We start from the raw sequence: 15,860 nt of genomic DNA on the forward strand, positions 1-15,860 counted from the left end.
CTATTTAACTTTCTGACACCAGTTGATTTGAAAGAAAAAAAATATAACTGGAATACTCCTTTAACCCTTTCATGTCTGTCATTTGTAGTTATTTCGGCAGACAGGAACAATTAATATCTATAGCTGTGGTTGCTATTGACTGTGACAGATGATTTCTAAAGGGGAAGTACACCAAAAAAAAATCTTTCAAATCAACTGGTGTCAGAAAGTTATACAGATTTGTAATTTACTTCTATTATAAAAAAAATCTCAAGTCTTCCAGTACTTACCAGCTACTGTATGTCCCACAGGAAGTGGTGTATTCTTTCCAGTGGGACACAGTGCTCACAGCTGCCACCTCTGTCCATGTCAGGAACTGTCCAGGGCAGTAGCAGATCCCCATAGAAAACATCTCCTGCCCTCCACTTCCTGCAGGACATACAGCAGCTGATAAGTACTGGAAGACTTACGATTTTTTTTTTTATAGAAATAAATTACACATATCAAAAATATTGTGTTAAATTTTATTTAGCATATCAAGTACATAGTAAAGGTTAAAAAAAAAGAATATGTTGCTCACCAGGCCTTGGTCTTCTAATGTCAGGTTCCTCAGGTTCAGGTTCAAGTGGCTCTAAGTACTCTCCTGGAATATAACAGGATTCCTTAGTATTATGAGCCATGTTCCCTGTCATGCCTACAGTATGTATATACTGTATATAGTAAATAGTCTGTTCATGTTTTTCCTGATATTAATCGGATCTAATGCTATATTCTCCATTCTATATTCTTTACAGGTGCTAGCAGTAAATCATCTATAAAAGTAATACAACTTTTGGCTACACGAGGCCTATAGTCTTCAAGGTTGATTTCAGCTGAGAAATGAGACATTTCCTGCCTGTTCTCCAACACTTAATCCGGGTCTCTGTAGTTCTGTTTCTAGCCAGACGTCTTTTGGAGCCACCCTAATCCTTTCATTTTTAGCTATAATATAGTTGGACAGAACTCCATGAGCGGGTTGTTGATGGTCGTCCTGATGAATAATTCACATATGTGAAGCTGAGGTATAGAAGGTGCAGAGGTAGCAGTCGCAACCAGGCCCAGAAACCTGAGGGGGCCCAAAGATCCCCTGCCACATAAGGTAATTCACATATGTGAAGCTGAGGTATAGAAAGTGCAGAGGTAGCAGTCGCAACCAGGCCAGGCCCAGAAATCTGAGGGGGCCCAAAGATCCCCTGCTACATAAGGTAATTCACATATGTGAAGCTGAGGTATAGAAGGTGCAGAGGTAGCAGTCGCAACCAGGCCAGGCCCAGAAACCTGAGGGGGCCCAAAGATCCCCTGCCACATAAGGTAATTCACATATGTGAAGCTGAGGTATAGAAGTTGCAGAGGTGGCAGTCGCAACCAGGCCCAGAATCCTGAAGGGGCCCAAAGGTCCCCTGCCACATAAGGGGTTTATGTGATATCAATGGCACCTAGTTTGGGGGTATGTTATAAATTTTGGACACCAGAAGTTTCAGGGTATATCGCTGTCTGCTACATCCCATGTTAGGTTGTTTTTTTTAAATTATTATTATTATTATTATTATTATTATTATTATTATTATTATAATTTTATTTAATTATAAAGATCACAAGAACACAATGTAGTAAAATGGAGAAGGATAGTGGAAAGAGTTACAGGCTGACAAAATACATGATAAAAGTTCCTATAAAGATCCTTACAACCTCATTGATATCTAATATTATTTGTAGTTGCTGTCATGTCATGTACTTGAAATGATTCAAGTTTTAGCCTCACACCTAAACTTATAGGGGTCCATCATGGTAAAAATGCAGTCCAATCTGCGGACACCAAGGTTTATGCTGGGTTTACACGGAGCAATAATTCGCCCGATCGTACGATTAACAATTTTGAAGTAACAAATTTTTTTAATAACGACCAGCGTTTAGACGGAACGATATATCGTACGGAAAAATCGTTTTGCGATCGCTTAAGCCTATCTCGCACATAGGTTAAATTGGTGAACGACTGTTTACACGGAACGATCTGCGAATTTTTTGCGAACGACCAACGACGATTTGAGAACATGTTCAAAGATCGAAATGAACGATTTCTCGCTCGTCGCTTGATCTTTCGCTGCGTTTACACGTACGATTATCGTTCGAATTCGATCGTTATCGTGCAAGTTCGCACGATAATCGTTCCGTGTAAACGCAGCATTAGAGCCAAATGAGCTGAGCGGATTGATATATAATTATGTCGAGAAAGATTCAGTCACTTGAAATGTATCCATTTAAACCTCTGTTCATTCTGGGCATAGGAGTCCAGTGGGCGGTCTATCTCTGTAGTCACCGCCCACTGGACTCCATTTGAATGAATCAAACATGGTTGCTTTCCTCTAGAAAAAGTTCCACATCTGATCACAGGTTTTGAGTGGTTTTACAGCTCGGCTCCACTGAAGTGAATCTGAAAGATTCCTCACACAACCCCTAAAACCGATGTGGTAGAGCCAGAATTTTGTAACCCTTGAAGACCCCTTTAGTGAATAGGAAGTCACATACGAACATGTTCTCTGTGTGTCTGCACTCCTCAATCTGTTGGTCAAGAAACGTGTGATGACAAAGTGAAAAACATCTGTATATGAAGCCTTAATATAGTTTATCATTATGACATTTTTGACAAACCCACCTTCTGACCATACGTCTTCTCCAGTCTCTGGTTTTCTGTCAGTCACTGGTGGTCTTCTGTACCTTTCTTCTTCCTCAGGAGGCTTTCTATATCTGTCCTGGTCAGTAACATCAGGTGTTCTATAAGGATATTCTACTTCCCTTGTCACTTGAGGGGGTTTGTACCTTCCCCCATCTGGTTCCTTGTACTGTTCCTCATCATAGTCCTCTGGGACTTCAGGTCTGTACCTATCTTCCTCTATAATGTAGGGTCTTCTGTATCTTTCCTCATTGTAATCTTCACTGACTTGAGGTCGCTTATATCTGTCCTCCTCTTCTTCTCCTCGTTCTGTTACTTGAGGTCTTCTATAGCCAACTCTATCTTTTTCAGGGGTCTGTGGTTGTCTAGATCGTTCATCCTCCTCTGTAATTGGTGTTCTGTAAATGTCCTCTTCTTCTTCAGGGATTTGGGGTCTTCTGTATCTCTCTTCCTCTTTGACCTTCTTCTTCATGTCCTCTTCCTCCTCTACCTCTGGACGTCGGTCTTGTTTCTTAGCCGGCGTCTTCTTTGTGGGTTTGGGTGGCTTGGGTTTTTTGGTTGGTTTTGGCTTCTTTTCTTTAGGCTCTTTAGGTTTCTTAGTTGGTTTAGGTGGCTTTTCCTTTTTAGGTGGTTTCTCTTTAGGCTTTTTGGTGGGTTTTGGGGCTTTTTCTTTCTTTGCTTTTTCTTTAGGCTTCCCCGCTGGATCTATAGTGTTAAAGTGGATAATGAAAGTCAGAAGATGCTATAGAGAGTGGTCCCAAGGTTCATAGTCTATATATATATATATGTATATTTATTATACAATATAATGGGATCAATGCAATACAAAGAATAGAGAGTGGCAATGCCCTTAGAACTTATTGGATATTAAATTAAAATTAAAGTCAGGTGTTGCGAATAACGAAAAAAGTAACATCATGCAAGAAGTCAAGATGAACTCCCGAAGTGGCATCACATCAAAGAAGTCATCTTCATACCCCGAGCCTAACAATAATAGGAAACACCTTTCAGAGGATTGCCACTTCCTCCATTAGGGTTTAGGGACAGAGCAAAGCCATGTGCACATACAGATGCCATACAGCAACCTAAGACCATATGTACAGAAATATTCCCCTTTACAAGCAATGCTTCTCTGCAGAATACCTCTGTAAATACAGAATCCAATAGAGCATGACACAATTTTAACAGAATTGTACAGAATCCAATAGAAAGAAATCTCCGTATGTCTCTATGTTTTCACAGCTGCAGTACAGTCAAATGAGAGCAACACTGAACACAATAATATTAAAGAGGTACCGGTGTCAGAAATTGCTTCTATTTAAAAATCTTGTTAAAGGGGTAGTTCACAAAAAAAAATCTTTCAAATCAGAAAGTTATACAGATTTGTAATTTACTTTTATTCTAAAATAAAATCTCAAGTCAGCTGCTGTACGTCCTGCAGGTAGTTGTGTATTCTTCCTAGTCTGACACAGTGCTCTCTGCTGCCACTTCTGTCCATGTCTGGAACTGTCCAGGGCAGTAAAATTTTCTATGGGGATTTGCTACTGCTATGGACAGTTCCTATCTTGGACAGAGATGGCAGCAGAGAGCACTGTGTAAGTTCTGGAAAGATTACGCCAATTCCTGCAGAGCATACAGCAGCTGATAAGTATGGGAAGATGGGAGATTTTTAAATAAAAGTGATTTATAAATGTGTATAACTTTCTGACATCACTTGATTAAGAAACCTATTTCTGAAACTGCTCTAGACCTGTCAATTTTATTATGAATGTGAATAATACTAAACTAGTAGGCCCCATGTCATAGGTTTTATGATTCCAGCTGTAGAATCTGTCATACATAAGAGAACTTACCAGGACTGTTGTCCTGATTTCAGTTCATCCTTATCTCTTGTTCATTATTTAAGCCTTGGTCATACAGAGATGTCTACACAGTAAAGGTGGGGGTCTAATATAGCTAGCGAGCTAAACATTTCATGGGTCAATGTATAAAAAGATTTCATTAACCCTGGCCCTCACCTCCACCTGCTTTAGGTGCTTTTGGCTTTTTTCCTATTTGAGTCTCTTCTTCTTCTTCCTCGTAGCCTCCACCTCTAGTGATTCCAAATCCCCCCTCATCTTCCTCCCTTCTGGGTTCTGCTTTATCATCATCATCCTCTTCAGGGACTAACTCCTTGAGGAACCCTTCCAGGAAATCTTCAATCTCATCATCAGTAAGCACTGTCTGTGCCCGGCCTGAAGAGGGCAGTAGTGGCAGGAGCAGGGTCAGAAAGACCAAGGATGGTCCACTTTTCCACATTGTTCACTTCCAAGAGGTGTCAGGGCCAAAACAGGAGGAAGCCTATAAAGAAAAAATATATTAGCCTTGAGTAGTGATAAGGCCTATCGGTAATAATTGACAAACATGGAGTCATCTTAGAGCACCCAGACCCCCACTATAGTCTCTTGTCTGTTGTGTTGGTGAAATATTAAATACCTGGAGGACCTGACCACTCTGTGCATTACATGGTCAGCCAGTAATTTTGATAATGCATCATTCCTTACCAGCAACTAAATTATAAATCCACCACCGACATCAATAACATATCTTTAGGATATTGCGTCATGTGTGTCTGACCTCAGGCATCTCCATCAAATCAAAAATTTGCTATAGGGCCCAGCCATTTCTAGTTACACCTCTGGGAATGGGAATAGAAAACCAATTGGCTTTTGACTGTCATATATTATTGGCCTTTAGGCCCTATTACACAAAACAAGAATTGGCCTTACTTGGCCGATTACCGACCATTCAGGCTGATAATAATTTTGTGTAATAGGACGTGTTAAAAAGATATGATCAGCCGACAGGCACAATGTCAGCTCATTGTGATCCTTCATCATGCTGATCATTGTGTTATAGGAGCGGCAGCAGAAGACCGCCGTTGACTCTAGTGGGCAGCCCAAATGATCTAAGGATCATTTGGGCAGCCCCTCCCGCTTCTCTCTGCTCGCTGTCTGTGCAGGCAGTGAGTGGGGAATGAGGAGGGAGCGACCACTGACCTGACAGGTCGGCACTTGCTTCACCTGAAAAATAGTGCCATATAATAATTCTGTAGCTGCAGTTTGGTTACTATAGGCTTTTACTTTGCACCAGTCTTAATAACTCTCCACCAATGCACTTATAGGCTATGTTTACACAACGTAAGTTCCGTGGGAATCACGGCCGTTGTAACAACCCACTGAACTCATGTTGTGTTGCCTCCTGAAGGAAACCCAGCTGGAGTGTATACACATGGTATACACTCTGTCCGGGATCCCTCGTGGCGCTGTAGAAAACTGACATGTCAGTTTTCTACGGCCGCTATTCAGTAAATAGTGGCCACAGAAAACCCTGTCAGTGCACACTATGGAGCAAGCGGCCAGAGCCGCTCGCTCCATAGTGTGCTGTGGGGAGTTCTGATGTGGACACACGGCCATGCGGCCATAAAGATCATTCGCCAGTACTGCAGTACTGGCCAGGATGATCTTTTCAGAGACCGGCCATTCCGTGACCCGGCCGGTCTCTTACTATGTGTGAACATAGCCATATACTGTATACAATAACAGCTGTGATTGTTCACATCAGCACCTATTGTTTAATTATGGAGTTCTGCTCCTGAGGCTACAATACTTTACAAAGTGTACAACCCTCTGGTAAAATTATGGAATCCCCACACTTAGCAGATGGTCACTCAGATTTTTTTTTTTAACTACATCCCTTAAAACCTAAATGATCTGAATTAATGACATATTTTTTAGGCAATCAAGGAGAGGAAAAAAATATGTCAGTCAATCAATGTTGAGAAAAAAGTAATAGAATTTGCACTTCTCAAACAAAGTTTAAAGAAAAAAAAAAGTTAGGTTAAAAAGAAAAAGTGTTTACGGACCTAATCGAGCTGTTGGATTTGGGTAATTGAAGGAAAGTATGACCCCAACAAGAAAGTTGTCAAGTAGGTCAATGGAAAGGATTATAAATCCAGTACAGATTGTAGCAGATGATGTTGGTTGTTCTCAGTCAGTTGTGCAGCAAATTTAGTGGAAGTATAAACAAAATAGGAAAACATACAGAATTGTCAGAATGTAATAGGATTTATAAATGGAAAAGCCAAAGAAAAACCAGCACCCACATCTAAACAGAAGAAAACAGGGTTACAGGGCTGAAGAGAAGCGATCATGGAGTGTGGAAGATGGGATGAAAGTGATAGTCAGAGATTAATCTTTAATCTGCATCGGACAAGGAGAGGAGATAATGCTTGAACCTTTCGCTTCGGTCTATTAAAAGATGATGCCTAAAGAAAATGAGAACATTTTTCACACTTTATAGGAAGGACATTGAGATTTCGGAGACTTTTCTCATTCCTGCAATAGAAAATAGGTTTGGTGGATAATGAAGTCATTATTTCAGGATATTATTAGATCTTGTAACAGAGCGAAGAGCGTTGAAGCCCTTCTTCAGGGCAGACCTATCAACTTAATGACATGGTGGCAAACAATCCGGATCTCAATATAATTGAAAATTGATGGTCCATGACACTCTGTAAAACTCATTTGCCACTGATCATCGAGAAAGTTGGAACCAGCTTGATGTAGACTATTAGTCATCATTAGTGACGTCCAGGCCTCAAAGAATCAAGTTTGGGGATTCCATAATTTTTGCCAGGGGTTGTGAGTACATAGCATGGCTGTATTTGTTACTCATGGAGGACCCATGGGACTCACTATGGTTTGAATCACAGAAGAAACCAAAGAGGAGAAAAAACATAGGATAATATAAATAACCCAGATGATTCCTAACAGCATAATGTAAAGTCATTACTACAACATATGCAGAGGTCGGCAGATCCCGATACATGATAGAATTTCCAATGCGCTCAGAGAGGCCTGTTGGCAGGATCGTAAGGGGATTTCCATCTTTACCCACATTATGATGTGTCACATGGGTCTGATGGGGAGGTGTGGAAGCTGAAGCCCATAGCACAAAGGGGCCATAGAGCTTAGTGACGTCGAGAAGACCATCAGCAGTGGTCATAAAATAGTCTCTAGCATACTACTTATTGTATATGGGTCCTACTACTTATTGTATATGGGTCATACTACCTATTATATATGGGTCCTACTACTTACTGTATATGGGTCATACTATTTATTATATGTGGATCATACTACTTATTGTATATGGGGCATACTACTTATTGTATATGGGGCATACTACTTATTATATATGGGACCTACTACTTACTGTATATGGGTCATACTACTTATTGTATATGGGTCATACTACTTATTATATGTGGATCATACTACTTATTGTATATGGGGCATACTACTTATTATTTGTGGATTATACTACTTATTATATATGGGTCCTACTACTTATTGTATATGGGTCCTACTACTTATTGTATATGGGTCATACTACTTATTATATGACGATCATACCACTTACTGTATATGGAACCTACTACTTATTATATGTGGATCATACCAGGTATTGTATACAGGTTATACTACTTATTATATGTGGGTCTTACTACTTATTATATGTGGATCATACCACTTATTATATGTGGATCATACTACTTATTATATGTGGATCATACCACTTATTATATGTGGATCATACCACTTATATTAAGTAGTAGGACCCATATACAATAAGTGGTATGATCCACATATAATAAGTGGTATGATCCACATATAATAAGTGGTATGATCCACATATAATAAGTAGTATGATCCACATATAATAAGTAGTATGACCCACATATAATAAGTAGTATAACCTGTATACAATACCTGGTATGATCCACATATAATAAGTAGTAGGTTCCATATACAGTAAGTGGTATGATTGTGATATAATAAGTAGTATGACCCATATACAATAAGTAGTAGGACCCATATACAATAAGTACAAGGACCCATATATAATAAGTAGTATAATCCACAAATAATAAGTAGTAGGACCCATATATAATAAGTAGTAGGACCCATATGTAATAAGTAGTATGATCCACATATAATAAGTACTAGGACCCATATACAATAAGTGGTATGATCCACATATAATAAGTAGTATAATCCAAATATAATAAGTAGCACGATCCACATATATTAAGTAGTAGGACCCATATACAATATGTGGATCGTGCTACTTATTATATTTGGATCATACTACTTATTATATGTGGATCATACCACTTATTGTATATGGGTCCTAGTACTTATTATATGTGGATCATACTACTTATTACATATGGGTCCTACTACTTATTGTATAAAGGTCCTTTCAGGAAAAATGTGCCAAATCACTACAGCCAACATAATAGTATAATACCCTACTGCATAAAATGACTATATATCTGCAGACTGCAGGGTATTGTGTGTTGTCTGTGTTCACACTCCCAATACCCCTGTCCCTCACATATGATGGCAGGGCTTAAGAACAATATACAGCACCGGATTGACTGTAGGCTATGAAGCCTGCCATATCATGCCATTTTTGGTCTTCATAGCCTGCCCTATCTAGATGCCACTCACAGGGATGCATATTGAAGGCGAGACGGCTCTGCACCTCCATGAGTCCTTGGGGCACTGGCTTTCATGGGCCACAGTCTCCCATAGACACAAATGGGCAAGATGTTAAAGGAAAAAAGTGGCCCTAGGCCCAGTGGGGCAGTGACAGTTCCAGTCCACATCCACTCTTTCATATAGCTCAGGAGGAGGAAGAATGTTTTAGTAGCTTGACCCCATGTTTCACCAACCTATACACATTTCCCAGGAATGAAGTCTCCTCCGTTTGATGGACAAAACCAAGAAGCCTCAACAGTTCCCCTAAGATATGTCTCCTTGTCCATTCATTTTAGCTGAGGATTAGTTAGTCCAGCAGGTTTTACGCTCTGCACGCATGGTCAGAGGCGCACTGCCCACACTTCCCGCTACCTCCTCCTCATAACCTAACCTCCTCCTAACGCCTCATGACAGTCAACACCACAACAATGTTCCTTGGCATCAGGTTCTGTCTGGGCCCACACCGATGCCAGCTACTCCTTGTCACTGGAAGCTAGACAACTCCATTTCCTGGCAACCGGGAATCCTGTAAATGTTCAGTGACCAAATTCACAGTGTAAACTAAAGAAAAGAGGTAAAAGCAAACACATAGGGATATAAAAAAGTCTACCATGTAATGTGTCTGCCCTCTCGCAAAGGACAAGAGCTCGGAAAGAATGTCATAGTCTAAGTAGACATGGTTCAGCTCTTAATGTGTGAATAGATCTCAAAGAGGAAAGGAGAAAAAAATAATGGTTTATCTTTTTCCCATTTTGGTTCCCACTAGAGATGAGCGCAACTTGAGCATTTGGCATTGGAATACCGGTGGCTAAAGAAGTTAGATGCAGCCCTATGGAGGTGGGAAAACATGGATACAGCCATTGACCATAGATTGTATCCATGTTTTCCCAGACTCCCAAGGACTGCATCCAACTTCTTCAGCCACTAGTATTCAAATGTCGATTGATTGGACTTGGGTTTGGTCAACTTGCACTCATCTCTACTTCCCACCTTTCATTAAAGAAGTAACAAAAAAAAAATTCACACATGGTGAGATCCTATCCTCAAAAGTGGTTTTTAACTTTGGCCAATCACTATTTTTGTTAGTAGCTGACCACAGTGATCATCTGCGATCTATGTGGAATCTTAACAGCAAGTGTTAACTTTTCCAGCAGTGCCACCACAGGAGAAATGAGGTATTACACAGCTACAATTAAAATCAATGGGCTGTCTATGTAATACATGGATGTGCTGGGTCCTCCCGAACTTTTTGCAATTTTAACTTTAGCTAATAGATTATAGTCCTCTATTGCCTAAGGTTCCCTAATAGGGTTCTTCAAAGTGGGTTTTATAAAGCAGGCATCCACTTTAAGGTTCATTATAAAGGAAACTATATTTTCATTCAGGTCCCTACTGTTGAGTTATTCAACACATGACACATTACAATGGAAACCTACAAGAATAAAAGATCACTATATAATGAGCCAATATACAGATGTATTGATCGATTCTAGAACGGAGACGTTGACAGACAAAAAAAATAGGGACTGTCCATTTAAAAAAGTGACACTTGGACGTATTATAAGTTGTAAGTTTCAATGACAGTAACAGATCCACCAGTTTCAATCGGACTCACTTGTAAGGTTACCCATTGAATGCTTCACCTACCTCTATTAAGGATACGGTGATCCCTTAGGATGTGAAATAGGATATGGTCTCCGGCAAGAAGTCCCGGGCTGGGTACCACCACAGTTAGGAGAATTATACTGCCCCTGTCCTGTAAGTCCTGTAGGTCCTATGATCACTAGAGTCTAATGGTGAAGGATGCAATGACTGTGCTGGCACACCGGAGTTCAGGGATGACAAGACATTGTAGCATCTGTGGGTCGCTTTATAAAACACGATTCCAAGGATTGTTCTTTTATTCAAATTCTTTGTGCCATTATCCCAACTCCTCTGACCCTCTCCGTCTGTACCTGACATCTGCTGGAAGGAAATTGAATCCAGCCCCTCTCCACCCTGCCTCCCCTCTAAAATCCTTAACCCTCCCAGCACCACAAATCAATGCTCCTACAAGACAGGGGTGGAAAAGAAGAAAAATGAAAAGTGGACTGGGACAGGAAGAAGCTGCTGAGAAAGTCAGAAGAGAGCAGGAGATTAGATTTGCTAGTATATGGAATAGTATTCCCTTCTAGCAGGAATTCTCTTACTCTATATACATAGACTGCCTGCATTCCATCATAAAAGCTTAAATTCTAACATTGTCCCAATTTCCAGTAGAAGAGATCAGAAAAGTTATTCAGAGCATCAGATTGGAGAAATAAGGAGAATGGTGAATGAGAGAGCAGCAGGCTGATTTCCCATAGATTATAATGACACCATCGATTCACCTTATAATTCTCTTACAGAACCAGTGCCGGACTGGCCCACTGGAGAACCGGAGGATCCTCCGGTGGGCCCCCAGCTCAAAACCTGCAGTAATACAACATGATGAAAACATGAAACCTGAAATAAAATGCATTAGTATGCATTTCTTTATTATTTTATCTATTGTCTACCTATTGTAGGATAAGTAGAGAAGAACGCCACTCGAACATGCTTAAGTCTATCCACACCGTTCCGTTTTTTCATGGATCCGCAATTTGTTCCGTAAAAAAATAGGATATGTCGTAACTCAGATGAGAGATCCGAGTTTTTCACGTCGATCTGACATCCGTGTACATCCGTGCAATCTATGAATAAACGAATGTGATGTAATCAGTATAATTTAAAGAGCTTTAAACAGATCCTTGAAAAACGCGGATGCAATACGGACACAAAACAGATGCAACACTGATGTGTTTTCACGGATCACAGAGGTAGATAGCGGACCGTGAAAATCACTGAATGTGTGAATGCAGCCTTATGGTCCGTTTAGACGGAGGGATTATCGGTCAAATCTGCGCAATATCGATTGCAATTGAGTGATTATCTGCTTGTGTAGATAAAGATATCAAGCAAGCGACCAGCGGGAAATCGTTCATCGTGATCTTTCCCAAATTGTTGCTGGTCGCTCGCTGTTAATTCGCAGATCACTGTGTCTAAACAGTCATACGAACCCGAACCTCGGCAGGTTCGGACCATCCCTAGTGCTGTCTTTGGAAGAAAGTGGCCATGTTTTTGTAGCACTGGATAACCCCTTTTACGTGTCATATTTCCATTTATACTATTGAATGTAGTTGATCTGATGAAGCACGCATGCGCGCAAAATGTCCGTCATGTCTATGTTGTATACGTGAAGTGTTTTGGCGTCTGCTGAACAGTGACATGTGTCACCAAAGGTTTTACTATATGTTGAAATAAAGAATCATCACAATATCCCGGTGAGTGCCCTGTTGTTTACACAATACGACTATTTGTGAGGTGCACCTCCGTTGCGGTTATTTGCAGTCCCAAGTGTATAAAAGGCCCAATAAGCATATAGCATAACAACCTTGTGGATAATAAGAGTAGTGCCGGTGATATTCTAAGACTTTGTGTTTTCTTGAATGTAATTGAGATACTTCCTCTCTCGTCCTATGAATACCTTATAAGAGCCAAAAGATGTCGTAGATAGGGGGGGGGGGCCTCCATCTTGGACTACCTCTATGAGCCAGAGGGGAGCTACTGCAAAGTGCAAATCCAGCTTCACTGGTCTCACTACCATCATGGTAACCCCTTCATTTTATTGGGTTCTGTCTAATACAATTACCATGAAAGTGGGCATTGCAGTTTTTGATCCTTGGCATACCAGACCTGGTGTCTCACGATGCAGACGAACTTTTGGCAGGTTCCCTGATCTCTACTTGATTTTTACTATGGCTCCTTGTCTGTTACCCAAGCATTGACTTGCTCTCATCTATGCTATGCCTTCACCTGCAGCTTTCTCCAGATCTTGGCTACATCTAGCATGACCTGTGTGTAGTCTAGCTGCTTCCTAGCTGCAGGTTCTTGTTCCACAGTAGTGCATGAGTAATTGATGAGGACTGCAGGACGTGTTCCGATCTTTGGATTTGCAGCACAAAATGAAAAAAACATGGCCACTTTTGCCCCACTCTTGTCTCCAGTTTGGGTGGGGTTTTGAAACTCAGTTCCAAGGAAGTAAATGGAGACAAGATTAGGGGGGAAAGTGGCTATGTTTTTGTAGCGCTGAATAACCCCTTCATTATCTAGGGCTACAAAAACATGGCCACTTTCTTTCAGAGACAACACGACTCTTGTCTCCAGTTCAGGTGCAGTTTGCAATTAAGCGCCATTCACTTCAATGGAACTAAGCAGCAAAAGCCTGCCTAAACTGGAGACAAGATAGGCGCTGTCTTTGGAAGAAAGTGGCTATGTTTTTGTAGCGCTGGATAACCCCTTTAAAACTGAACTTGTTAAAAAATGTACAATTTCATAGGGATAACTCAACCTCTTAAAAGTAGGATTACATCTCTGACCAATTTGGCAGTAGTCATCACTAGAGATGAGCGAGCCTGGAGCATGCTCGAGTCAATCCGAACCTGAACTTTCGCCATTTGATTAGCGGTGGCTGCTGAATTTGGATAAAGCCCTAAGGCTATGTGGAAAACATGGATATAGTCATTGGCTGTATCCATGTTTTCCAGACAACCTTAGAGCTTTATCCACGTTCAGCAGCCCCCGCTAATCAAATACCGAACGTTCGGGTTCGGATCGACTCAAACCCGAACTCGGTTCGCTCATCTCTAGTCATCACTAATCCCTATCAGTTTGTCACAACACAACAAATCATGAACATGAAAATCAAGGGACATGAACAGTACCCCTAAGAAGTCATAAAAAGTTCCCCAAATGAAACACAAGCGGCAATTACAACCTGGATGAGAGAATTGGTATGTCCCTGCGTGTTTCCCTCACCTATTGTAAGATCATCAGGGGACCAGTAGACTGAATAGATGTGTAATTCTACTGTTAAAAGTTCATTTTACCCCTTTAAAGTGTCTAATTTTTATCATTTGCACTAAAAGTTCATTTTACCCCTTTAAAGTGTCTACTTTTTATCATTTGCACTAAAAGTTCATTTTAAAGCAACACGATTCTGTGCTATAAATCTCTGTTTTTTGTTATACAATAAATCATATTTCCTTTAATTGTATAGCATCTGATTCCACAGCATTGACCTCTCACATCCGTCCCTGTCTAAATTCCATAATGACCTATCAGTAAGTTTTGGAGGGAGAAAACCTACACAAACATGGGGAGAACATACAAACTCCTTGAAGATGTTGCCCTTGGTGGAACTTGAACCCGGGGCTTCAGAGCTGCAATCATATGGTGTATTTAGATACTGTGCATACTGTGGTGTCTTGGATCTGGAGTCGATATTACATGGAATTATATCACCAGCCATTGACCAGGCAATAGAGATTGTTAAAACTTTGAGTAAGTTCTTAAATATAAGCAAAAATATATGCAAAATATTTCAAAAACATTAATCATGAGGCTTAAAATCAGCATAAAGTGAAAATGTATCCCCAGCAATCTTACAGGATACAATTCTGGTTGCTACCACTAAGGGGCGCTTAAGAGCTTACTACATATAGATTTATTACTGAGTGTAATGGGAATAAATATTTATGTAGTAAGATTCCTTGTGGTTACTGGTAACCAAAATTCTATCATTTAAAGGGATTGTTCCATCATGAACATCCCCTTTAATATGAGTGCTGATTCCTGCAAGATCCCCGGAAAACAGCTGATTGTAGAGTGGTTTCACATTCTGCAACTCACATGTAATACATGGACCCAAGTCGCTCGTAAGCAGCTTTCCATCCTTGCTTCATGTTTGGAATTGAGCTGCAATACCACAGACAAACTAATAACAAGAGTGGCGCTGTGTTTAGAAGAAAACAACTATGTTTTTTTTACTAATTCTGGATGACCCCTTTATTTGATATCTGTGCTTGCATAGCAGAGCTCTGACAACTATTGTATATGTACTGTGCCCCTTTACTATCGTGTCCCTTGAAACCAAGAAATGAAGGTTTCTATTGAATGAAGCTTAAAGGGGTAGTTCATAAAAACATTTGTTTTAACTGAATTGGTGTCATAAAGTTATATAGTTTTGTAATTTACTTGTATTTAAAAAAAAAAATCACAAGTCTTCCAGTACTTCTCAGCTGCTGTATGTCCTGCAGGAAGTGGTATTCTTTCCAGTCTGACACAGTGCTCTCTGCTGCCACCTCTGTCCGTGTCAGGAACTGTCCAGAGCAGGAGATTTGCTCCTGGCCTCCACAGTTCCTGACATGGACAGAGGTGGCAGCAGAGAGCAATGTGTCAGACTGGAAAGAATACCACTTCCTGCAGGACATACAGCAACTGATAAGTACTGAAAGTTTTTCTTTTATAGAAGTAATTTACAAATCTGTATAACTGTTGATCTTTTTTATCCCTGCAAAAGTCCTAATGCAAAATCTATAACAGGGCAATCTCCTACCATGTACCCTCTATAATAATGGTATCTTTGGACCCCGTCAGCCACCATATTGCAGTGGTGATGCCTATCTATTCAGCCCATAGCTATACCCCCAATGGTGCCCTTCTCTCCAAGAGATTGAAAGGGGGTA

At 40.4% G+C, this 15,860-nt stretch overlaps 1 protein-coding gene across 1 annotated transcript in view; it reads right to left on the minus strand.

Moving 5' to 3' along the window:
• AEBP1 (AE binding protein 1) overlaps window positions 1–11,258 on the minus strand; it is a 36,761-nt gene extending 25,503 nt beyond the window's left edge. The window contains exons 1-4 of the mRNA XM_069944184.1: window positions 10,924–11,258; window positions 4,708–5,029; window positions 2,672–3,394; window positions 560–622 (exon numbers count right to left, since the gene is read on the minus strand). Coding sequence (XP_069800285.1) covers window positions 560–622; window positions 2,672–3,394; window positions 4,708–4,987 — 1,066 coding nt within the window. The 5' untranslated portion in view covers window positions 4,988–5,029; window positions 10,924–11,258. The remainder of the gene's footprint in view (window positions 1–559; window positions 623–2,671; window positions 3,395–4,707; window positions 5,030–10,923) is intronic.
• Between the last annotated feature and the right edge of the window lie 4,602 nt (window positions 11,259–15,860).

This window comes from Dendropsophus ebraccatus, chromosome 1 (assembly GCF_027789765.1).
Source record: "Dendropsophus ebraccatus isolate aDenEbr1 chromosome 1, aDenEbr1.pat, whole genome shotgun sequence".
NCBI classification, from domain to species: domain Eukaryota; kingdom Metazoa; phylum Chordata; class Amphibia; order Anura; family Hylidae; genus Dendropsophus; species Dendropsophus ebraccatus.